Consider the following 25,000-nt stretch of genomic DNA (forward strand, 5'->3'; position numbering starts at 1 on the left):
AAATCATAGTGACAGTTAAAAAGCAGTTTCTAGAAAATGGAAATCAAAACCTAAACAAACTATACTTTGAAGTAGTGAATATTGTAACAAGAGATAAAGGAACAGGATGTGGGATCTTTAGAAAAGGGTAGAAGTAAATTACATAGAAAAAATGTAAATTATGGGACCATTACATGTACTATGGTGGTGGTGGTGCTGCGGTAGCGTTGTCACCTCACAGTAAGACTTTGTCCTGTTCGATTCTCAGCTAGATCGTCTTCTGTGTGGAGACATGCATGAATGGGCGCACCTTCGTTGAAGGTTGTGCGTCAGGGCCGGCAACTCGGCACGTAAAAATCTACTGCCAATCATTAGCGGACCGGAGTTCCGCTGTGGTGACCCCTAACTGGGAAAAGCCGAAAGACTCAACATGGGACCAGTACATGCAGAAAAAAATGTTTTTGAAAAAAATGTTTTTGAGGAGGACTGAAGTTTAAGAGAAGGCAGGAATTGAACAATTTGTGATGTTGCATTGATTTATATTGCATAAATGTGTGTGATGTATAACGTTTTTGTAAATGTTATCCTAATATGGTTTGACTTTTGTGTCACAAGTGATAATTCAGTAAATGTGTTAAAGGAAAAAAAGATAGAATAAGGTGAGGAGCACGAGTGGATAAATACAGTATGCTCTCCATATTTGTTAAGGCAGGAGGCTGATCGTGAGTGCAATAATGAGCATACATTAGGAGGAATAGTGGTGTACTTGTAGGAGCAGACTGGGCAGTTCCAAGTTCTAAAGTAGTGGGTGACTGAGTTGTTTGAGATCTTTAACTGTCAGGAGTTCAGCCAGTTGGTGCAGGAAGGTACTGGAAATGACAAAATTGTAGCTGTGGTCCTAACCAAGGCAGAGGTGGTCGGGATATCTAGGTGAAGATGCTGTTAGCCGAAACTGATCCTGCCAATTTAGAGTGGTCATGGGTAGGAATATATGAAAACAAAGATGATAGTGTGGTATTTTTGATGGAGTGAATCATACTGAGCTGGTGCATGTGTCAAAATGAGTCTGAGGTATAGGGGCAAATTGATGGTATAACTAGGTTATGGAAGTGGGCTAACACACCCTGAGCAGGCCTTTCACAGAGGAAAAAAATAAGTGAAGGCCAGTTTGCCTGCTTAAAAGTATGTAGGTGGTGATTAGGATGCAAAATAGGGCATAAAGTTTGTGGAGTAGAGAAGATGAAAATGTAGAAAAGGCAGAGTACAAGAAGCAAGTAGAGGGCTAACTGGGAGCGAGGACAGCAAAGGCACAAGTTGCAGAGAAGTCTGTAGAAGGGGACAGAATCAGGAAACAGACTTTTACATAGCAGAAAGAAGAGAAGAATTAATTGGTATGGCCAAGCTGGGCAAAAATAGGAGAAGCAATGGAAGGCTAATGCATAGTAAGGGTACTAAATGTACACTACAGTCTTCATGATGGGGTGGGAAGTGACAGTGAGGGAATCAGTGAACAGACAGTGGGATGAGGTGGAGAAGAAATTGACTGGCATTCGAGAGGATAAAACTCCTTAACACTACATAGGTGGCCTTCAAGGGCTCTCGGGGAATTTGGAAAGTGGCAGATTCCTTCAGTGTTCTACAGCCAGTGACAGGCTATTGCAGAATTGCTTCAGGACTGTACCATTCAACAGTGTTCCTGACAAATAGTCACCACGGTTCCCATCTTGACAGTACCAAACCCTTCTGTCCCTGAATGCCACCATCCTATTGTACTCACAGAAGAAATTGAAAAAAATAATCTCTAAACAAATAATTCATGTCCTGTTTGATAGATGTCTTCTACCTCCTGAACAGCTTGCCTTTTGCCTGACTTTCATAAGCTCAGCAAAACTGTATTCAGGCTGGAAGGCCAACTTGGAACACTTAACTTTAACACAGTTACTGAGAAATGCTCCGTGCCAAGCCACAAGTCTGGCCTACTTTTAAACAAATATAGGAATTGTGAACACGTGTTTAAATAAAGCCTATTCTAACAGGCAAGAGATTAAACAAATCTTTACCACCTATCAAATTTATTAACAGAGTCTATAAGAACAGTTATTTCTAAGAACATTTAGTAACTTGTGTTTTACATGCAAGTTATCCCCAAGTTTGTTAAAGAAAAAAATCATTAAGAGGCAAGCCATTCTGAACATTATGGTTAACTACTGATGAGTTTTTGATGGGGCTATACTGTCTCCACAATAGACTAATTGTTTGATTTTAAGTTAAAGAAAAGAGAAATGCTGTGAATGCTCTTATAGTACAAACATTAAACCCTCAGGCAGATTGTTCCATTTCTTTAACTGCTTCATCAGTTGTCTCACCCTACATTTTTCAGTTGACAAAACATCTGGGAGATTGTACAGGGGGAGTAGGGGGTAGAAAAAAGTGGGGACAAACCCCAAAAGATTTAAATATGAAAAAAAAAACAGCAACTTTGAAGGGCCATTTGGCGAATGACTGTGTTCAACAAACCTAATTGTATTTATGCATGTAGTCTGTGTAAATACTGTAAATTCATGACAAATAACCCATATGCAAGTGTTGTAACTATAACTGGACTCTGGGTGGCGCTTCAGTTAGTTCTTCTGTTGTAGCACAAGTTAAATTTTGTCTAGTTTATGTGGGTAAACCAACTAGAAAGCTGTCATCAAGAGTGTAGAGACATTCTGTATCATTAGAACCAAAAATAAAAGTAATGCTTTGTTTGAACATTCAGCTGTTTGTCTAGATTACAAGAGATTGTCTTTCTACAAGATTATCTTGCTACTTGAAATTAGAGTCTTTGACACTAAATTAGGAGTTTTATCGGCAACTTTGGCTTAAAATAATTTTTTCTATGTTTAAATGGCTGAGTAAACATTAAATAGATCTTGAAGCAGACCACTTCAAAATTGTGATTTTTATGATTGGTTCAATGTGATTTGTTGAGCTTACCATATTTGAACTTGAGTGTTTAGTCATTCTGATTGTCTTTTAAAAAAAAAAAAAAAAAAAAAAAAGACAAAAGTGCTAAATTTGAATTTTAAGTCCAGTTGCGATTTTCATTATTCTGATGTTTTTGTTGTAACCAGTGTAATAAAGTTTCAAAATACGTGTATTAGGAATTCTACTTTTATTCATCTGTATTCATGGATGCCTAGTATTTACAACTTGAAGGAAGAAAGATAAGCACAGAGTGTACAGTCCAGTGTAAGCCATGTAAGACCCAAGTAGAGACTGAAGTCCAGCCAGAGATTTGGACCTGGATGATCACTCTTTTTTTTTTCCTTCCTGGAATAAAGTTTGAACCCAACTAACTATATTATGGGTTGACTCTTCTGCTTTTGTGGGAATCTAAAAATATGTGCATGCTTTAATAACTTTACTGCTCTCTCTGAGACAAATGACCTTTTCATAAACGTGGATGAGATTTCAGCTGGATCATCCATAATATCATGGCTTTTCATTATCTTAACCAGAGTGCATCATTTTATTAACTAGGAGAAACGACCAGGAAAAGGGCTGGGGGCCACAAGGCCTCCTGTAGGATACAGTAAAGAGAAATTGTCAAGACTGCTGAATATTCCCCTTCCTGCCCAAATTTGAGGTCATTTTGGGATCATCAATATCTTGAGTGGGAGACCAGGTACTTCCTCTTGTCTCTGGGCTGTCCAGTGCATGAAGAGTGCGTACAAAGTACCTAGCACCACTAGTGGCCCACTAAATATTACAGGGTATCCACATTTTTCCTTATTTACATGACTTGTTTGTTTGTGCAGTCTCTTCCAAGTTGTTAGAAGTCACTACTAACAAAGGTATATTTCCTCCTAGAACATCTGGGATTCCAGATAAATATGCAAAAATCTTCCCTCACTCAGTCACATAGGATTGTGTTTCTAGATTGCCTAACGGACACTGTGCCTGAGATGTCTTTCTTTCCTTGTGATTTGTATCTGGAAGTCTTCCTGAAATCGTCTCACCAGTCTCAATTTATGACCAGAGAATTTATTTATTTTATTTATTTATTTTCAGTGGAGGCCCGGGGAGAAATGCTCCAGACACATGTCTTTGGAATGTGGGAATAAAACGGAGCACCCGGAGGAAACCCACACGAATGCAGGGAAGACCTGCAGACTTCATACAGAAGGCACCCTAGCCTAGAACTGAACTGGAGAAGCTCTTGCTGTGAGGCGACAGTGCTAACCGCAACCACTACACCACTGTGCCACCCAATATCTGTTTCTTGGGGAATCTAAAAATATGTGCATATGTGCACTGGACACAGACTGGACACAGATGCCCTTTTTCAGCGAAAAACTCCAAGGTAACAAATTTAATGCCGTTAGTATTTTACAATGCAGTTTCAGTGAATACATAGCATAGTATTCAGTGTAATAAACTTTGTATTGATATTAACAATTATATAAAAATCCGCAGTGGTGCAGCGGTAGCGTTGTTGCCTCACAGCAAGAGGTTCTCACGTTCGATTCTCTGCTGGAGTGCGGGGAGTGCCTTCTGTGTGAAGTCTGCATGTCCTCCCCATGGTTGGGTGGGCGTTTGAAAGACATGTGTAAATGTGCATGCCTTCGTTGAAGGTTGAACGTCGAGCTGGCACCTCGGCGTTCATGAAAATCTACTGCCAATCATTAGCGGACTGGAGTTCCGCTCTGGCAACCCGTAACTGGGAAAAGCAGAAAGACATGAATGATATACAAATGTTCTTTTGAGAATTTACAGATATAAGAGTGGTGTATAAGACAGGTAGGAATAATTTAAGAAATACGTTCGTGAATTAGAGGGGGATAAGCAAGTTTAGGTGTTAGTAGAAAAATAGTGATGGAATGGTAATTTGGTTGTGTTAATTATAAGTAGGTATGGTAGTTTAACTATGGCAGTGAAGTGTTGGGGAAAAGCAGGTTAAGTGATTTGGTGCTTTAAAGTCACCACAAAACATGCTGGAGGGATTGATTCCTGTCCCAGAGACTTCCCATACTCTGGAACAGGCTACCTATCTATGTCAAGCAAAGTTATTCATTAGCACTCTTCAAGAAAAATCTTGATGAGTGGATGGGAAATACAGACCGGGGATCACTTCTGTGTCTCTGCTCGACAGTGGAACAGGAAAATAACTTTCTTGGGTGGCGTAAGCCAGGGAACCTTGTTGGCTAGGCTTATGTAGGCCCTCTGGCTGATAGCCTAGTACCTACCTATGAACCTACCTAAGATATAAGGAGGTGATGAAGGATGTTAGAAGCTATACCCCAGGTAAAGAGCAGAGACAAAGCCAGAAGGAGGCTGAGAGGAAGTGTTTTAATAATGGTTTGAAAAGATAAAGCTTTTAGATAGACCTGATTGATATAGGAATTTTATTCCAAGTTTCTGCTGCATTGTTGGAATAGAGACTGACCCGAACAGCCCTTTGTGGTTTGTAGATAAGCAGTTTATTATTTGACCTTGGGAGACAGTTTGGCAGATAGAATTGGGAGTATGGGGCTAATTGCTGGGCAGGCAAATGGAGTATAGATGATTCTGTGGGTTAAGATGAGGTGGGTGTAAGATAGGTGGTGAGGAAGTTCGAGCCATTGAAGGGCTTTTAATGTTAGTGGTGGGTCTGGTAAAGTCTTTTGCAGGCAAATCGGACAACTTTATTGTAGCATTGTTCAAGTTTAAAACTAAGTGAGGCTTGTAGGTTAGTCATGATAAGGGCTCCACGTAGGAGAGATGAGTAGTAGCTAGAGTTACTTTGGTAGACTTTGTAAGGAATTTTTTTATGAATAACACCTATTTCGCGATGGGTTTTCTTGATGCTGTTGTGGGTTTTTAAATCAAATTTAAGATTGTCATCTGTTATCATGCCAAGAATTTTGTATGTGAGGTAACTTTAAAATTTCTTCTTTAGAAAATACCATAATTGAAGTTATTTTTTCATTGAAATGGGGTTTTGGAAAACAAGAGAACTGGTTTAATAGCAGGTGATAATCCTGTAGCCAACTTGCAAGTGAGTTAAAGGCTTTTTGATTAATTCTCAGAAGATATGAAATTATTTGTAGTGCGTATTAGGGTAGAATCATCAGAGTATTGTATGAGGGAAGGTTGCAGAGGGGATTTGTGTAGATTTGTGAATATATTCAAGAGTAAAGGGTGGAGGATGGAGCCCTGTGGCATGGCATTACTGACGAGAAGGAAGGGAGAAAAGATGGAGAGCCATTTAACAGACTGATGTCCTTCTATTCCCATATTGCAGTATTAATCCACAGAAAGCCGTTCAGTGCAAGAAGAAAAAAAAAAGCTACAACAGCGATAAAGAACGTCAAAAATCTCACACTCCCCCAACACAACAACACTCCGTAGACTGCCTCCGCTTAAAGATGTAAAAATATAAAAATACAAATTCCACTGCCCGTGGCTCAGAGTAAAAGTACGTTTTTTATGACCGAAAAACGTTAAGCGCTTTCACTCACAACAAAGTGAGCTTCATCAGAACGTTTGAGCAGCTGTTACAAAATGTTTAAATATTGCCATTGGCGCCAAAAATGTAAAACATTCAAAATAGTATTTAAAGCTAACCTACATACATAAAAACATTTATTCTCGTCCTGTCAATTCGTGCCAAATGTACAAACCTTTGCACATCAAATAATCTTCACATAATAAAAATGTAAAAACATATAATAAACTGTATAAAATATGTGTTCAACTGTAAAAAAGTATATGTGTGTATACATATATTAAAAATGTCAGTAATGTGTAAACGATAACTGTCATTGCCTAATATCCAATAAAGGTTTAATGGATATGTGGTCATTCAAACCTGGTGGTGTCGTGGCATCAGTCAGTAGTTGCCACCAGACCTCCTTGTAGGATAATATACTATTATTAGTACCCCCCCTGGGATCTGTGACCACATTCTCCAAAATAGCAAATTTAAAATTATGTTTTGCTCCAAACTTTTCTATATGTCTATATAAGGCATTTTTTGGGTCCTTCGTCTTAATGCTGTACAGGTGAGCGTAAATACGCTTCTTAAAATTCCTCTCATTTTTCCTATATAGTACCCTGGACAGGCCTTAGCCATATATATTACCATTTTCAAGTTGCAGTTTCCCTGTTTGAAACTTAACCTAGTCTTGTTGATGTTGTCCAGGACCAGTCCAACATCTTCATTAATGGCAAAACACTGGTTGCAAACGCCACATTTTGAGGTGTGCGTAATAATAATGTCTGATCCTGTATCTCCCAAACCCCTTTCTAACAGGGATTTCAAATTACTCCCCATTTTAAGGACAAATGTCTGTCTAGGACCCAATATGTCTGTCTTTTCCTGGTCTGTCCGAAAAACATTCCAGTTTCTAATTAGTATATCTTTTATTTGGTTAGTGCGTGGGCCGTATCTTTAGTAACTTTTCCACTGTCTTTTAAAACCCTGTTCCTATATTCATCTTTGCTCCTACCTCCTAATAATGGGGTGTACTTCTTACCCCATTCACTTATTACATATTCTTTGACCTCTGTCATCATTTTCCCATCATATCCTCTGTCCTTAAATAATTCTAAAATATATCCTATTTCATCCTTCATTTCTCCAAAAAATCAGACGTCATCCTCACTGCCCTGATGCACTGTCCCTTGAAAATATTATACATTAGTTTTCTAGGATGGTTACTGTTGTATTCCAAATATGAATTTGAAAAGGTGTTTTTTCTGTGAATTCTAGACTTGAAGCCCGTCACGTCATTTGATACAAATATTGCAGTATTCATAACATGAGGGATTCACCACCTAGGCGACCCAAACGTCTGGCTAGTGTACCAAAAACTTAAGCTACTGCTAGGTACATGCAACGCTGCACACAAGATGCAGTCAATGTAGACCATAAAAGTGACATCTCCACGTACTTTCCTCAGAGCCTTCTCTGTCACCAGTCCGAATGCCAGCTTCTGCAATTCATTTGATTGCTGAAGTTTTTTCTTCATTCAGATCAGTGCCCCTTTGGGGATTTGTGCTTTTGCTACTGCATGTTTGTTTGAGGTAAATGCCATTGTGGAAGACAGATTCCACACAGACTATCACTATCAATGTCTTTTCTGCCTGGGTCTGCTCATGACTGCAAGGCTTCTGCTATTTGTGAAGTGTTCATTCCTAAGACACTCTGCAGTCGTCTTTCAGCCATTAATATCTATCTGAAGAACCAGAGATTAAAGTGATTAACATTCGCTGTGGAAGGTGCCTCTGGTCCATTGGTTGAGCCTCCAAAGAAGGTGAGAAAGGAAAGGCCTGAAACGTCGGCTGTGCCTCTGATCCTGGATGTCCCTCTCGAGGCCAGTGAAAGCACAGAGGTCCATTCGGTGCCTGGTCCTCCTCCCTCAGCGGGAACTAATTTAGAAGCCACTAAAAAGATTTCCTTAAGCATGTCCGCAGAGGCCTTGTAGACGTCCATTTCTGATGGTAAGGGGAACCATGGCTCACTCCTTTAGACATACCTCGCAGTACTTCTGGCTTAATGGTTGAGGACTTCCTGACCTCAGTGCCAGAGCTTAGGTCTATGCGAGCCCAACTTTCCCAACCTAGGGCAGATCCTCCACTTAAGAAGAAACAAAAACGTGATGATGATAGTGTTTCACTGTTGCAGTCCTGACAGTTGGGAATTTCCTGCTGTGAAAGCCCTTGGCCGGCCTGACTACTAGAGAAACTTATTTAGCCTCCCAGGCTGGTGGATGCCTTAACCGATGTCAGTAAGCTCAAGTATAAAGGGAGCCAGCCTGCATCATCACTTAAGTCTTTTCTTGATGCTGGAGCCCGAAGCAGATTCCAAGTGCATCAGTTGGTCTGCACCACATTGTCATCTGAAAGATAAGTACCCCATTGGGGAATTCCTTTCTTCTTTGACTCATGTCCGATGAAGTTAATTGTCTCTGCTGTGGTAAACAAATTCCACACACACGCTTTCATATGCTTTATGTAACTTGCTTAGGCACCGACCATAATGTCTCTGTCGATTCTGTGCTAGGTTTAACACTAGAACTGTTAGGTGTAGAGCAGAGTTTTTTTAGCTCATTTTCTGAGGCAGGAGTCTGTTCAGTCACGTGCTATGGCATCTGCCGGTCATCTCGAGCTCAATTTACCTAAGCACAAAAAAGATCAGAAATGCTTAGGTCCGTGGACTACACTCACTCACCCCCCTGACTTGCCTATTAGACTTGTAATTGTTGAGGAAGGTGAGGTGCATTCGCGCCCCCCCTTTGACCTTTGATTCAGCAACCCAGGCCTCTGTCGAAACTCATTTGGAAATGTATAAAACAAACTCAACTTAAACAAACCAAAAGGCACAGGTCAGCAATCCACTCAATTTAATGATAGCTCTTTCTTCTGCCAAAATCAACAAACTTCTTCAGATAAAATAATAAGGAAATTACATCAGTTAAATAGAAACTCATTTGGAGTCCGACGTGCCTTTGGTCCCTTCGACTTCTACAGCTCATATCTTCAGCTCATCGGTTGGATCCGAGACCACTCAGCAGGCCATGACTTTCAACAAGTGACTGCTAACCAGAGACTTTTCATGGCCTAGGCCCATTCCTGTGCGTCTTCAATCTAAAAAGTCAGGCTCTAGGGCGTCGGACGATCCTATGCCTAAGGCCAAACCCATGCCAAAGAAAAACATTGTGGCAGGGCCTTCGCCTAGGCCTATGGCCTCCCAGTTTCAGGGATCCCAACAAGATTTAATCAGATTGGCTGAAGGCCTCATTAACATTGTATGGTTCAGGCAGACATCAGGCGATATTACCCCAGGGAAAAGAAAGAGACGGACCCCCTGAATACTTCCCTGATCCACTGCATTCAGAAAAAGAGTCTGATTTGGAGAACTCTGCATCTGAAGAAGGCCCTGCTTACACCTCAAATAAGGAACCAGATTCTGAGGAAAATTTCCCCTCTGCCTCCCCACCTGAAGACCTCACCTTTGGAGAGACACTTCATGCTATGAGACTACATTTTCAGTGGGAAGCGCAAGAATACCCATAGGCCAAAAAGAGAGTAGGGAGTTCTTAGACTTCACCGAGCACAAATGCCCTAGCAATCCCACCTATTTCGGAAGTCGTGGAAGATATTTTCAGGATACTTCCTTAAACTCTGACTCGCTCCCTCCTGCACCCAGAAAGCTTGACTAGTTCTACAGGGTCCAGACCCTAAGGGGTCTAGGACCAGTACCTCTAGGAACCCTTTGCCTACTGACAACGAAAGTAGGGCTCTTTATAGACTTGGAAAGAAAAGTGTACACTTCAGCTACCCTTACTTGGAGGGCCCTAAACTGTCAGTTCCATATGATCCAATACCAGCAAACCCTACTTGCCAACTAAAACAAAAGCTCTTTAGTCTAGAGGATAAAAACCGTTGTGAGGAACTTTTAGATCTGTGCCATTCCAGTTTTCAAGTGGCTAGATACTCCATACACTGTGGGTATGATGCCATGGAAGCCTCCTGCAGGGCAGTTGTCACTGGCACAGTGATCAGGAGACATGCTTGGCTTGGAGAGCAGCCCCTTCTTGACCAGGTGAAAGCTAATCTCCTGGGTGCCCCCCTTGACAAAGAATGCCTTTTTGGGGCTAAAGCTGAAGTAGTCCTCAAAGATGGAGGACAATGTAAAATCCATATAAATTGTAAAGGACTTTTTACCCCCCGGTTTAGCAGGAATTTTCTGGCCAAACTTTGGTCCTTTCCCACCCAATCTAGAAGCAAACAGAGAAAGTCTCAGAAGACCAGAACCCCCAGGCATAGACAACAACAAAGATCTAGGCAGTGGACCTCAAGCGTCTCATGAACAAGGCAGTTCTAGGACACCTACCCCTGCCAAAGAGCAATTTTGACACTCCGCTTCCATCCCCCCTACCAACCCCACCTTAGATCTAGGAGGAAAGCTGTCCCTTTTCTGTCAAACCTGGAACAGTGTGACTTCAGATCAATGGGTTGTAAATATCATTGCCAGTGGTTACAAACTCAGTTTTAGAGCCCTTAAGATTCTCAGGATACCCAGATGTACCGTAAAATAAAAAAAAAAACTCTGGCTGTAGAACAGATTCAAATTTTGTGTTCCCAGAAAGCAGTGGAACCAGTTCCAGAACATAAAAAATGGGAAGGATTTTACTCAAGACCCTTTGTGGTACACAGAAAAGGAGGATCTTGGCCTCCCATTCTGGACCTGTCAAATTTAAATCTTTTTCTCAGGGTACCAAAATTCAAAATATTGACCCTGCAAAAACTACTCCCCATGTTAGCCCCTCAGGCATTCATGGTTTCTTTAGACCTAAAAGCGCCCGTCTACACATCCCCATATCAAAATCGCACATGAGCTTTCCTTGCTTCAGAGCAAGCTCTTTTTGTCATCGGTTTTCAGCTATGCCCTTTGGACTGTCTACTGAACCAAGGTTTTTCACAAAATACCCAAGCTCCTGCCATTGCTTTCTGCAGGATCAAAGGAGTCCAGATTTACCCATACCTGGATGATTGCATAATACTGGTCTTGGACCCTGTCACAGATCCTCAAAAACCTGAAATGCACACAGGGCCTCCTAATCTCCTCGGGGTTCACTCTTTTTAAACCTAAAGTAGTCCATCACTGTGCCCCAAACAGATGGTTTTCCTCAGTGCACTCCTGGACTTTTCCCTCCAAAAGGCCTCCTTCCCCCTTGATAAAGTTTCCTTTTTGACCAGCTACGTCCAGAACTTTCAGGGCAAACTGTGCATAACAGCCAGAGAATTCCTCAGAGCTCTGGGGTACATGGCATCTTATATCCTCATGGTGCCACTAGCCAGGCTACACATGAGGAAGCTTCAGTGGTATCTAAACAATGTGTGGTGCCAGAGCACTCAGTCCCTGGACACCAAAATACACCTGATACCTTGCCTCAAGCAAATGGTGGGTACAGGCCTGCACCTAGAATCTGGCCTTACCCTTCAAAATCTCTCTTCAGGGGCAAACCCTCACCACAGATGCCTCAGACATTGCATGGAGGGGCCCATACCCAACATCTCCAAACCCATGGGTTATGGGATTCCCAGACCAAGAGGAGGCACATCAATTGGAAAGAACTCATGGCAGTTCTAAAAGGCTTACTGGTCTTCAAAGAGAAATGGATATCAGGGGTTCTGGTTGTACAAGCAGACAACACCACAGTCATGTGGTACATAAACAGGCAAGGAGGCACACACTCCTACGCCCTGTGCCACCTCGCATGCAAGTCTGGGAGACAGCGCACTCCGTGGGACTTCACCTTCTAGCACAATATCTGCAAGGGAAACAAAACACCCTTTCAGATCACCTCAGCAGGAACTTGACAGACCCCACCACAAATGGAATCTATACCAAGATATCTTTATCAGCATAGCTCAGAAATGGGGAACCCCACAGGTGGACATCTTTGCCAGCAAGGACAGTGCTCAAGTGGAGAAATTCTGTACCAGGACAAGACAGGCATCAGCATGGAGAATGGATGCCTTCTCCCTCCCATGGACTCGCCTCTTCATTTACACTCCTCCTTACCTCTTCTGCTTCGAGTTCCTCTAAAGTGAAGAGAAGAGGACCCAAGGATCATTGTGATAGCTCCAAACTGACCCAGGCAACACTGGTTTCCACTCCTCCTCCAGCTCACTAATCAGAAACCTTGATGGTTACCACACATGGTAGACCTCATCACACAAGACAAAAGGAGGATAGTGTACTCCAGTCTGCAGACCCTACATCTTTCAGCTTGGATTATCCCACAGCACCTAACTGCTACAGCAACTTAAGTCAACAGGTGCAAAACATTCTGAAAGAATCCAGAAGGTCTAGCACTATGAAATCTTATTCAGCCAAATGGAAACGATTCTCTGCTTTGTGACAGAGGCACCACCTTGAGCTGAGCTCTGCCAACATTTCGGCCATCCTGGAGTAACTGGCCAGTCTAGTGGATAAAGGCCTTTCCTACTTCTCCATAAAAATACATGCCTCAGCCATCTCTGCTCACATTCCTGTTCTTCTCCTGGGATTCCCAGAAGGTGAAAGACTGAGGTACCAGAATAAAGCCAAATCAAATTCAAATCCTTGTGGTGAAGCTGATTTTTGTGGTATCTTTTTGTTTTGGTGACTGGTGTTTGTATAAGGTGAAATAAGTTTCTATGATAGTTGGGCTAGCCCATTGCTTTCATGGCAGGAAATTCCCAACTGTCAGGACTGCAAAAGTTAATACACTCAACATCTAGATTTATGGTAAGTATACACAACTATACTTATCTCCTACACAGGATCTTTCCCCAGATTGGCAAGCCTTTTTGCAGGAAATCTTAAATGCTTTTTTGGCACTCAGGCCTACTCCTGTATCACTTCCACCCCCTTTACATAGGAACAAAATTGCCACTGACTCTAAAGACGACCACAAAGCATTCTATAGCTATGTCAAGACTCTCAATGGCAACACTCAGATCTGCTCTGAGTTACAGCACAATGGCACTAAATATACAGAATCAACTGATATTGCCAACATCCTGGCAGATAGGTTCAGTGGTAACTTTAACCCCCTCTCATCCCCTAAAGGGCCCATCTCTATACTGGAAGAATGCAAAGTTCCTGTAATCACATGTGCACAGGTAAAAAAAAAAAAAACTCCAAAGCCAAGAACACAACATCCATGGGACCTGACAACATCCCAGACTGTTCTACATGAACTACAGATCGAACTGGCACCCCACCTAAGTACCATGTTCAGTTATAGCCTCACCTCAGGCTATGTGCCCACTGAATGGTGCACAGCAACATTTATCCCACTCCACAAAGGGGGAGCCACCACGGACCCCGGAAACTACCACCCCATTAGCCTGGCGAGCCTGGTCTGCAAGGCTATGGAACGTATCATCATGGAATTTATAAACAATGACATTGGTAATCTCCAAACTCAGGACCCCACCCAGTTCGGGTTTGTAAAAGGCAGATCATGTCTCCTAAACCTGATAGACTTCTTTGAAGCAGTCACCAAAGGCATAGATGAGGGTAAGGTGGTTCACACAGCCTATCTAGATCTTGCCAAGGCTTTCAACACCATCCCCCACTCTGGAATTATAGATAAACTCGCTAAACTAGGTATAAATCCCTATGTCACAAGATGGGTTGCCACCTGGCTCACTGACGGAACCCACACTGTAAAAGTAGCAGACTCCAAATCCAACTTCAGACCAGTGACAAGTGGAGTACCACAGGGTTCAGTCCTGGGTTCTGTCCTGTTAGCCTGTACTTCAGAGAAGTAGATACCAAACACAGAAGATCTTTGGCTAATGAAGTTCGCAGATGACTGCAAACTAGGAGCCATAATCAAAACTCCAAAAGATGTGGACATCCTACAAAAGGGCCTCGCTGAGACAGATGCCTGGTGTCAAAGCCATGGCCTTAAGCTCAATGCCAAAAAGTGCATTGTCATCCCTTTTGGTAAAAACTCTATACCCATGAACTACCACATACGCGGTAGTCTGCTTAACACTGAAAGTGTGACAAGAGACCTTGGGACACAGGTGGATAGTAGTCTCTCATTTGAAAATCACATCACCAGAGTAGTCAGGAAATCCTTTGTGGCACACCTCATCACAAAAGCTTTCTCATCCAGGAAAAAAGGTCATTGTTCCACTCTACTCGTCACTCATTAGACCCATTATAGAGTACAATGCCCCTTTTGGTATGTTCCTCACAAGACATCTACAACAACTGGAAAGGCCACAGAAATACCTCACAAAGAGGATTACCGGCCTCAAACAGATGCCCTACGCAGACCATCTAAAAAAACTGCAGCTTTACTCCGTCGCATATCGCCTACTCAGAGGCGATCTCTGCATAACACGCACAGCTGTGTCAAACCCAGAGCTTTTGGACATGCTCCACTTAAAGAAATCCCAATCCCTACAAGATACATGCACTAGGGACCTAAACCTTGTCACCACAATAAACAGAACATGCTGGAGGGATGGATTCCTCTCCCAGAGACTTCCCATACTCTGGAACAAACTACCTATCTATATCAAACAGAGCTCCTCATTAGCACTCTTCAAGAAAAATCTTGATGATTGGACGGGAGATGGGAAATTCACCCCGGGGATCACTTCTGTGGCTCTGCTCGACAGGGGCGCAGGAAAATAATCTTGGGTGGTGAAGGCCAGGGTACCTTTTGGCTAGGCTTATATAGGCCCTAGGGCCAATAGCCTAGTACCTACCTATGAGTGTTGCTGTTTAGCAAGAGGCCTCTGAAGAAGATGATTCATCTTCAGGTGAGTCTCTGGCCTACTCTACACAGACTGACCCCCCCCGCCCAAGTTACACTTCCCCTGAGGTTGACTCCAATTATGGGGACTCCCCTGAGGAAGATATTTCCTTTGAGACTATCTCTAAGATGAGGCATTTTTTCAAGTAGGAAAGCTGCCAGGTTTCAGAATTACAAAAGAGGTACCATGACCTCTTGCAGATGGGACTCTCCTCATTTGCTATCTCGGTGTTATCGGCCTTTCAGGATGCCTTTCTTTCAGCATCCAAAAGCCCCGACTCTCAACTTCCTGCACCCAAAATGCCAGACAGGATTTATAAAGTCCCTAAGAACAGTAAGTTTCTGTTCATATGCCCTCCTGCAGATCCATCTGTGATTTCAGTCTCTGTGGATAAAGTTTCTAGATTGCTGCCTTCCACTACCCTTTTGCCCTCTGATAATGACAGTAAAATGACTGAGAGGCTTGGGGAAAAAGGTCTACACCTCTTCTACTCCCTCTTTTAAGGCCATTAATTATTAGACACATATGTCCAAGTATGTACTGGCCCTACTTTCTCAGGCTTCTAAATTGCTGACAGATCTTCTAGACTCTGCAGCCAAGTTGCAACTCTCTTCCCTCGACAATTTTGTCTCAAGTTACCAGACACTCCATTTAAATACAGTTATGACCCAGCAGAGGTCTCTGCAAGATCTGCAGCATTTGGATTTGTTCTCGGGAGTTATTCCTGGCTGAGACTGCAGCCTTTGCCTGAGTATTTCATTCAAAAATAATGGATGCACCCCTAGACAATTCCACTCTTTTTGGTGCAAATTATGCTGCCATCCTTGTACCCCCCCCCCCCCAAGAGAAAGGGAAAGAGCTGCAAGAACTGAAACTTACCCATGTCTCTCGAGTTCCAGAATATCACAGAAATTATCAATCCATGCCTGAATTTATAAGGACAAAGACCAGAGCTTCTCAACCTCACAAGAAGGCCACACAGGCAGAATTCACTTGGGTCTCAGACAATTTTTACCCAAACGATCCCGTTTCTAGACAAGTCAGGTAGTCTGTGACTACCTGGCCACATTCACAAAAATTCCTCTTTCACAACGCTTCTCTCATTCCCTTTCAACCTGGACAAGCATTACCCAAACAAATGGGTATTTCATGATTTGGAAATCCATACCTCCCTTCATGGGTATCCCACAACCCCCTAAGGGGCCGAATGGAGAGATGAAAAGTCAGCATGCAGAGGAGAGTAGTAGTGCTGAAAATGAATTCATCCTCCAGTCCTGGTGAGTACATTCACATGGACCCGGTTTTCTACAAAATCTCACCAAGGCGGCACTGATCTATATACTGTATTTATATAGCATATAGCATGGACAGAAGTAGGTCAAAATTGAGATAGCTTGGGTGCCCAAGACCCAGGGTAAAAGAAAGTGCCCAGTCTTTGTAGGTGCACTGGTGCCAGGACTGGAAAAAATGACAGTGTAGAATCCACAAAATATGGAAGCATTCCTACAATGGGACTAGGCCAGGCCCAGGGTGAGGATGCCCCCCCCCCCCATTGTAGAAGGAAGTAGCAGTCCACAAAAACTGCTAGGCCAAAGAAGAGCCATAAAGACTATAGAGTGGACTATTGAGGATAAGAAAGAAATTATGTATCCAGACACAAGATATACAACATGATTAAGAGAGAAATGAAAGGAAAGAAGAGTACTTCCACAAGACAAACTGTCAGAATCGTTATCATTAATGCAATAGATTTGTGAAAAACAGTATATGAATCAAGAAACTTTGATCTGTTTGGAAAAATCCGCATCTGAGAAAGTATGAAAATATAAACAATAAAACCAAGAGATATTTGAAAAGTATAAAAAAGAAATCTGGACATGGGAAAGAGAGATTTGATATGGTGCAATGTTTATGCAAAGGAGAAAGCCAAATTAATATAAAGACGGCAGCCTCAAAGATATGCAAAGAGAAATACAGGCAAAGGCATCCGAATATGGAAAATTTTACAATAAAAAAAAAAAATCAAAAATGGAATGTAGAGGAGAAGATTAGTAAAGTAGAAGTTAAAAAAATAGAAGTTGAAGTTATGGAGTGCCTGCGAAGTGAAGGATTTGGTGTAGAAGGTCTAACACAGGTTACATCACAGTAAGGAGAAGCAGGAAGATCAGGAAACATCTGAAGAAATATGGATATGGGAAAGAAAAAGAGATTTAACATGGTGTAATATTTATGCAAAGGAGAAAGCAAAACTAACCAATATAAAAAGAGCTGCACCAAAGATATTTTGAAGAGAAATACAGGCAAAGGAATCCGGACATGGAAAAGTTTTACAATACAAAAAAAAAAGAAAAGGAGATGAGTAATGGAGAAGTAAAAGAAATAGAAACTGAGGTTATGGAGTACCTGCGAAGTGAAGGATTCAATGTAGAAAATCTAACAGCATCACAACAGGATAGAGCAATAGATATCCAAATTAAGGGGAAGCTAGTGGAACAGGAAGCAATTGGTCAGGCGCCATATGAAAACAATTTGGAGCCTTCCACAGGAAACAAGTATAAATGTTCACTTGAAGCTAGATAGCAAGGGAAGGAACAGGAAACTGGAGTCCATGTTGAGGAGTGATAGGCCAGTGAGTTCTCATATGACAGAGCAATGGATGGCACAGGATGAAATTGAAGAGATTGTACCATAGGAAGAAGCTATAGAACCTCCTATATAATGCCTGCAGGAAATGGAAAACAAGGGATGTGCCCTCAGTTTGGAAGAAAATGAGCTAAGAGAAGAGTTGATTTAATAGACCTAGATATAGGTTCATAGGCGAGTATTAGGCCAACGGCCCTGGAGCCTTTACAAGCCTAGCCTATAGAAGTGCCCCGGCATCATGCCGCCGTTGGTTCCCAGTGCCTTTATCAAGCAGAGCCACTGGAGTGATCCCCGGGGTGAACTTTCTATTTCCCATCCACTCATCAATATTTCTCTTGAAAAGGGCCAGTGAGGTGCTCTGCTTGACATATATGGGAAGTTTATTCCCGAGCATGGACATTCTCTGGGTTATGAACCTGTCCCTCCAGCATGTTCTGTTGATTGTGGTAATGAAGTTGAGATTCGTGGAAAATGTGGTGCGGAGGGATTGGGATTTCTTTAGGTTTAACATTTCTAACTGGGCTGGGTCAGACCTGGCTTTGTAAATCAAGCAGAGATCGCCTCTTAATAGACTATATGAGACTGCGAAAAGCTGGAGTTTTTTTGAGTCTGTCCATGTATGGCATGTGTCTAAGGCCTAGGATTCTCTTTGTGAGGTACTTATGCGGCCTTTCCAGCTGTTGCAGTTGTTTACTGAGGTACATGCCAAATGGGACATTATACTCTATTTGGTCTAATGAGGGAAGAGTAGAGAGAGATGATTACCTCTTTCTTCCTGGATTCAAAACCCTTGGTAATGAGATGTGCCATGTAGAAGGACTTTCTGACAACAATGGTAATGTGGTGGTCGAAGGAGAGGTTGCTGTCAGCCTGTGTCCCCAGATGTCTTATAACACCTTCAGTGTTCATTGGGCTACCATCAATGTGGTAATTAGTGGGAAATGAGTATTTCCCAAAGGGAATGATGCATTTTTTGGCATTAAGCTTAAGGCCATGGTTTCGACGCCAGTCGTTGGTCTCAGTGAGGCCTTTCTGTAGGATGTCTACATCACTTGGGGAGTTAATGGCTCCCAGCTTGCAATTGTCTGTGATCTTGGTCAGCCTGAGTCCCTCCGTGTTAGCCTGGACTTCTGAGAAGTAGATGCCAAACAGGAGAGGACCCAGGACCCGATCCTTGTGGGACTCCACAAGTGACAGGTCAGCAGTTTGACTTGGAAAAACACAAGTCCAAGCACTTTACCAGTATTCCTTTTTTTTCTTTAATTGCAAAACGATCTGGTACCTCGGCCTTTCCCCTTCAAGGATCACAAAAGGTGTATGCATCAAGCAAATTTATACACACATCAAAAGGCAATTGACACAAACAACTAAATCAATTAGTTCAATTATTCAATTATATATTACAGACATTTAATCCAAATTCACCATATTTAATTCGAGCATTTTATATATCTAAATACTAATATTTATTTCCCTCATGTGATTTATCTATTCATTTGATTAGAAAGAATATTATATACATAACCTATTCATTTCATTAAAAGGAATATTGTATAAATCCGTACATCAGGTTCACTCACTGTTAAATTATTTGAAACGATTTCTGCCCTTGCGACAGTTTCTTCCTCGATTACTTTTGTTCTGAAATGAATTATCAGTCCTAACAAGAGGTTTGAATGTTTGAATTAAATATGGTGAATTTGGATTAAATGTCTGTAATATATAATTGAATAATTGAACTAATTGATTTAGTTGTTTGTGTCAGTTGCCTTTTGATGTGTGTATAAATGTGCTTGATGCATACACCTTTTGTGATCCTTGAAGGCGAAAGGCTGAGGTACCAGATCGTTTTGCAATTAAAGAAAAGAAAGGAATACTGGTAAAGTGCTTGGACTTGTGTTTTTGTGATATATTTGTCGCTGTGTAGGTGTTTGGAGTTTGACTTGGAGTCTGCTACTTTCACACTGTGGGTTGTATCTGTGAGCCAATTTGCAACCCACCTAGTAATATAAGGGTTGATGCCTAGTTTGGTGAGTCTATCAATAATTCCTGAGTGGGGAATGGTGTCAAAGGCCTTGGCCAGATCGAGGTAGGCTGTATGAACAGGCTTGCCCTCATCCACAGCTCTGGTGACTGACTTAAAGAAGTCAACCAGGTTGAGCAGGCATAATCTACCCTTCACAAAACCAAATTGTATAGGCTCCAGAGTTTGGGGATTCCCTATATCCTTGTTAATTAGGTCCATGGTGATGCGCTCTATAGCCTTGCATATCAGACTTGTCAGGCTAATGGGGCGATAATTCCCAGGGCCTGTAGTCGCTCCCCCTTTGTGGAGAGGTCTGTCAGTCATGTCATCCCATAGCAAGATCAATGAAAGAAATAGACTGCAGAAGGTTAATAAAACGCAGTCCGAAATGTGATAAAACAAATGAACACAGTAATTAGGACTTTTCATAGAGATCCATGCGATATAACAGAAATAAACGGGATACATTACTGTGCTGCTAAATTAATAACTGGTAAAGTTCTACCACAAGTACACAGAGTAGTGAGGGAAAGGAAGGGGAGAAATCGAATACCATCATGGAAATGAATAGAGAAAACTATAAAGCAGTTAAGAAGTGTCACTGTTAGACTATAAAAGAGTGAACAAGAACACGACTATAGAAGAGGGAACAGATCAACAAAAATGCTAAGAAAGATGGATGTGATAAAAGCAATGTGCAGTATTAGAACACACCAGGATCCATCATGCACAATCGCAGATAACAAACTAAAACTTTCAGCACAGGCAGCAAAACTTAGAAGATATGAAGATGGACAATAGAGGTATGACTGCTGATTCCTACACAAATGCACTTTATAAGCACTTACACGAGTGCATGGATCATGCTATCCCTAATAGAACCAAGATGTTATCCTCCAAAAAAAGGAATCCAATCTGGTGGTCCTCTGCCATAAACAAACTCTATAACAGAAGAAAGAAACTGTTGCAAAAAAGAGTAAAATCCCATGACTGGAGGAACTCCCTGGTCAACCTCAGTAAGAAGCTGAGATCCCTCATAAAATCCTCCAAAGCTAGTTACATAAACAAAATTGCCACTGACTCTAAAGACAACCACAAAGCATTCTATAGCTATGTCAAGAATCTCAATGGGAGCACTCAGATCTGCTCTGAGTTACAGCACAATGGCGCTAAATATACAGAACCAACTGATATTGCCAACATCCTAGCAGATAGGTTCAGTGCTAACTTTACCCCCCTCTCACCCCCTAGCGGGCCCATCTCTATACTGGAAGAATGCAGAGTTCCTATAATCACGGCTGCACAGGTAAAAAACACACTCTCCAAAGCCAAGAACACAGCATCCATGGGACCTGACAATATCCCAGGCTGCGTTCTACACAAACTACAGAATGAACTGGCACCCTACCTAAGTACCATGTTCAATCATAGCCTCATCTCAGGCTTTGTACCCACTGAATGGCGCATCGCGATGGTTATCCCACTCCACAAAGGTGGAGCCAAGACGGACCCTGGGAACTACCGTCCCATTAGCTTGACGAGCCTGGTCTGCAAGGCCATGGAACGTATCATCACCATGGAACTCATAAACAAAGACATTGGTACTCTCCAAACTCTGGACCCTACCCAGTTTGGATTTGTAAAAGGCAGATCATGTCTCCTAAACCTCACCAAAGCTATAGATTAGGGTAAAGTGGTTCACACAGTTTATCTAGATCTCGCCAAGGCTTTCGGCACCATCCTCCATTCTGGAATTATAGATGAGCTCACTAAACTAGGTATAAATCCTTATGTCACAAGATGGGTTGCCAACTGGCTCATGGACAGAACCCACACTGTGAAAGTAGCGGAATCCAAATCCGACTTCAGTCCAGTGACAAGTGGAGTACCACAGGGTTCAGTCCTGGGTCCTCTCCTGTTTGGTATCTACTTCTCTGAAGTGCAGGCTAACACAGAAGGTCTTTGGCTAACAAAGTTTGCAGATGACTGCAAACTAGGAGCCATAATCGAAACTCCTAACGATGTGGACAAACTACAAAAGGTCCTCACTGAGACAGATACTTGGTGTCAAAGCCATGGCCTGAAGCTCAATGCCAAAAAGTGTATTGTCATCCCCTTTGGTAAAAACTCTGTACCCATGAACTACCACATAGCTGGTAGTCTACTTAATGCCGAAAATGTGATGAGACCTTGGGACACAGGTGGACAGTAGTCTCTCCTTTGATAATCACATCGCCACAGTGGTCAGGAAATCCTTCTATGTGGCTCCTGTCATCACAAAAGGATTCTCATCCAGAAAAAGAGATCATTGTTCCTCTCTACTCATCACTCATTAGACCCATTATAGAATACAATGTCCCTTTTGGTATGTACCTCACAAGACATCTACAACAACTGGAAAGACCACAGAAATACCTCACAAAGAGGATTACTGGCCTCAAACAGATGCCCTACGCAGACCGTCTCAAAAAACTACAGCTTTACTCCATCGCAGATCGCCTACTCAGGGGCGATCTCTGCCTAACACACACAGCTATGTCAAACCCAGAGCTGTTGGACATGCTCCACTTAAAGAAATCCCAATCCATCCGAGCTACACGCTCTAGGGACCTAAACCTTGTCACCACAATAAACAGAACATGCTGGAGGGATAGATTCCTGTCCCGGAGACTTCCCATACTCTGGAACAGACTGCCTATCTATGTCAAATAGAGCTCCTCATTAGCACTCTTCAAGAAAAATCCTGGATTGGATGGGAAATGGGAAATTCACCCCAGGGATCACTTCTGTGGCTCTGCTCGACAGGGGCACAGGAAAATAATTTTCTTGGGTGGCGAAAGTCAGGGTACATTTTTTGGCTAGGCTTATATAGGCCCTAGGGCCAATAGCCTAGTACCTACCTATGAACCTAAATGTAAAGGAAAAGTGCAAAATAAGCAATATATTGATGACCCAAAAAAGTTTTATAGAGAATTAGGAAATAAGGTAAAAAGAATTGAAAGACCGCCAAAAAAAAAGACATAGATACATTTTGGAGAAATATCTATGAAATTCCTTTGGAACATAATAAAGATGCTAAATGGACAGAGAGTTAAAGAAAGAATTAAGTTTAAAGGTACAGGATATGAAATGGGATGAAGTAACACCCAAAGAGATTGAAATAAAGTTAAGAAAAGCCTCTAATTGGAAAACCCCAGTCCAAGATGCAGTACCTATCTTTTGGCTAAAAGTATTAACGTCTTTGCACGAAGATTTAGCCATGAGTAAGAACTATTTATATGTGCACCCAGACAGAAACAAACCTGGCTAACAGGAAAAACAATGCTCATACTTGAGTGAACCTGCAAGCTACCGTAAAAATTATAGACCAATAACTTGCCTTCCGATTATGTATAAACTGTACGTGGGAGTTGATGCTGACAGAGTTTAGTCCTTTAGAAAAAAAACCTCAATTATAGCAATGGAACAAAAGGGGAAGAAAAAGTCTGGGCATTCTGCACCGGTCGGGTGCACCTCAAATAGATCTCTTTGCCTTCCCTTTGAACACACAATTCCAAAATTTTGTGCCAGTCCCACACCCTCTGGTATGGAAGGTGGATGCCCTTTCTCATGGAAGGAAATATTTCTCTGTGCATTCCCCCTTTCCCACTTACTCAAAGTCCTGCTGGAGATACAGCAAGACAACCCAAATATCTTGCTAGAGACCCCCATTTTGGCCAAGACAGCATTGGTTCCCTCTTCTGCTGTTAGCCAAGGGCAATCATCACAAGTTACCTCACAGGGTGGATCTTCTCGTGCAAGAGATCTCTTTCACTCACATTTAACACTGAATTTGACACTGTGGGTGACAGGCTTCTGATTCCTTTGACACCTTTTCTCTGAGGACATGCTTCTAGTCCTGCAAGAAGCAGGAAACCCAATATCAGGAGATCCTATTTATCCAAATGGAAGAGGTTCTCCATCTGGTTTCTTAAGCGACTAGATCCATTTTCAGTGGATATTCCCCTAGTCCTTATTTGTGTGAGGTGCTCAAGGCTGGATTGGCTTATTCTTCAGTTAAAGCCCACCTATCAGCCATTTCTGCATATCTGCCTTTATCTCCCCTTTAGCTTCTAGGCTAGAAGTTGAGCTTTTCTTAAAAGGCATCCTGCACATAATACCTCCCAGGAAACCTGTTCTTCCACCCTGGATATGATTTTTTTTTTTGGAAAAACTGACTCTGACATCCTTTGAACCTGCAGCTTCTGCTTCTTTAAAATTTTGATCATGGGGAAACTGTTTTACTGCTAGCCATCACTTCTGCTAGCTTGAAGTTCAGAAACTCTCCTGTTATGGCTTCACAACCCTTTCTAAATTTTCCACAGGGATATGGTGTTTCTTCATGCCTCTAAAGTGGTTAATGACTTGTCCCTTAACCAATCTGTTCATTTATCTACATTTTCCCCTTCCCTTCAAAACTCAAGTGAAAGGGTGCTCTATCTCTTGGATGTACATAGACAACTCAGATTTTACTTGGATAAGACCAAATCCATTAGGAAGTATGAGCAATCATTTTTCTTTTCACCCCATGGCACTGGATAAACCTGTCTTTAAGCAGACTGTTTCCACCTGGATCTCTAAGGCCATTTCTTTCTGCTACCTGTCTCAAGGGAAAACACATTCTTAACTTTGAGTTTCAAATTCCAGTCTTGGGCTTTATCAAGACCGAACCACACTGGTGATGGGATCAGATAGCTCACATTCCAGGTTTTCCCTCTTCTGCACTCACCCCAACACAATCTGTAGTGACAAGTTCTTCACATTTTGCTTGGAGAGAAGTTTCAAGTAGGGTAAAAAGTTCAGGGTCTGTGGACAGTTCAGAGAGTTGGAAGCACATCAGTATCAAAGAAATGTTAACAGTGATCCTCTCCATAAAGTTTCTGCACCATCACTGGGATCCAGGGCTCTTATAGATCATGACCGACAACACAATGATGATGTGGGACTTAAACAGGTAGGCACCAGGTCATACCCTCTGGGCCATTTAGCAATGATAGCTTGGGAGTTAGCTGT

General features: G+C 42.1%; 1 protein-coding gene across 1 annotated transcript in view; it reads left to right on the forward strand.

Moving 5' to 3' along the window:
* The window catches only part of MTMR8 (myotubularin related protein 8), a 1,273,681-nt gene that overhangs the window by 177,801 nt on the left and 1,070,880 nt on the right, over window positions 1-25,000 (forward strand). The window contains 3 exon segments of the mRNA XM_044057715.1: window positions 1,170-1,200; window positions 3,165-3,213; window positions 5,669-5,688. Coding sequence (XP_043913650.1) covers window positions 1,170-1,200; window positions 3,165-3,213; window positions 5,669-5,688 — 100 coding nt within the window.

This window comes from Protopterus annectens, chromosome 15.part0 (genome assembly GCF_019279795.1).
Source record: "Protopterus annectens isolate FY-2018-M chromosome 15.part0, PAN1.0, whole genome shotgun sequence".
Classification (NCBI taxonomy): Eukaryota; Metazoa; Chordata; order Ceratodontiformes; family Protopteridae; genus Protopterus; species Protopterus annectens.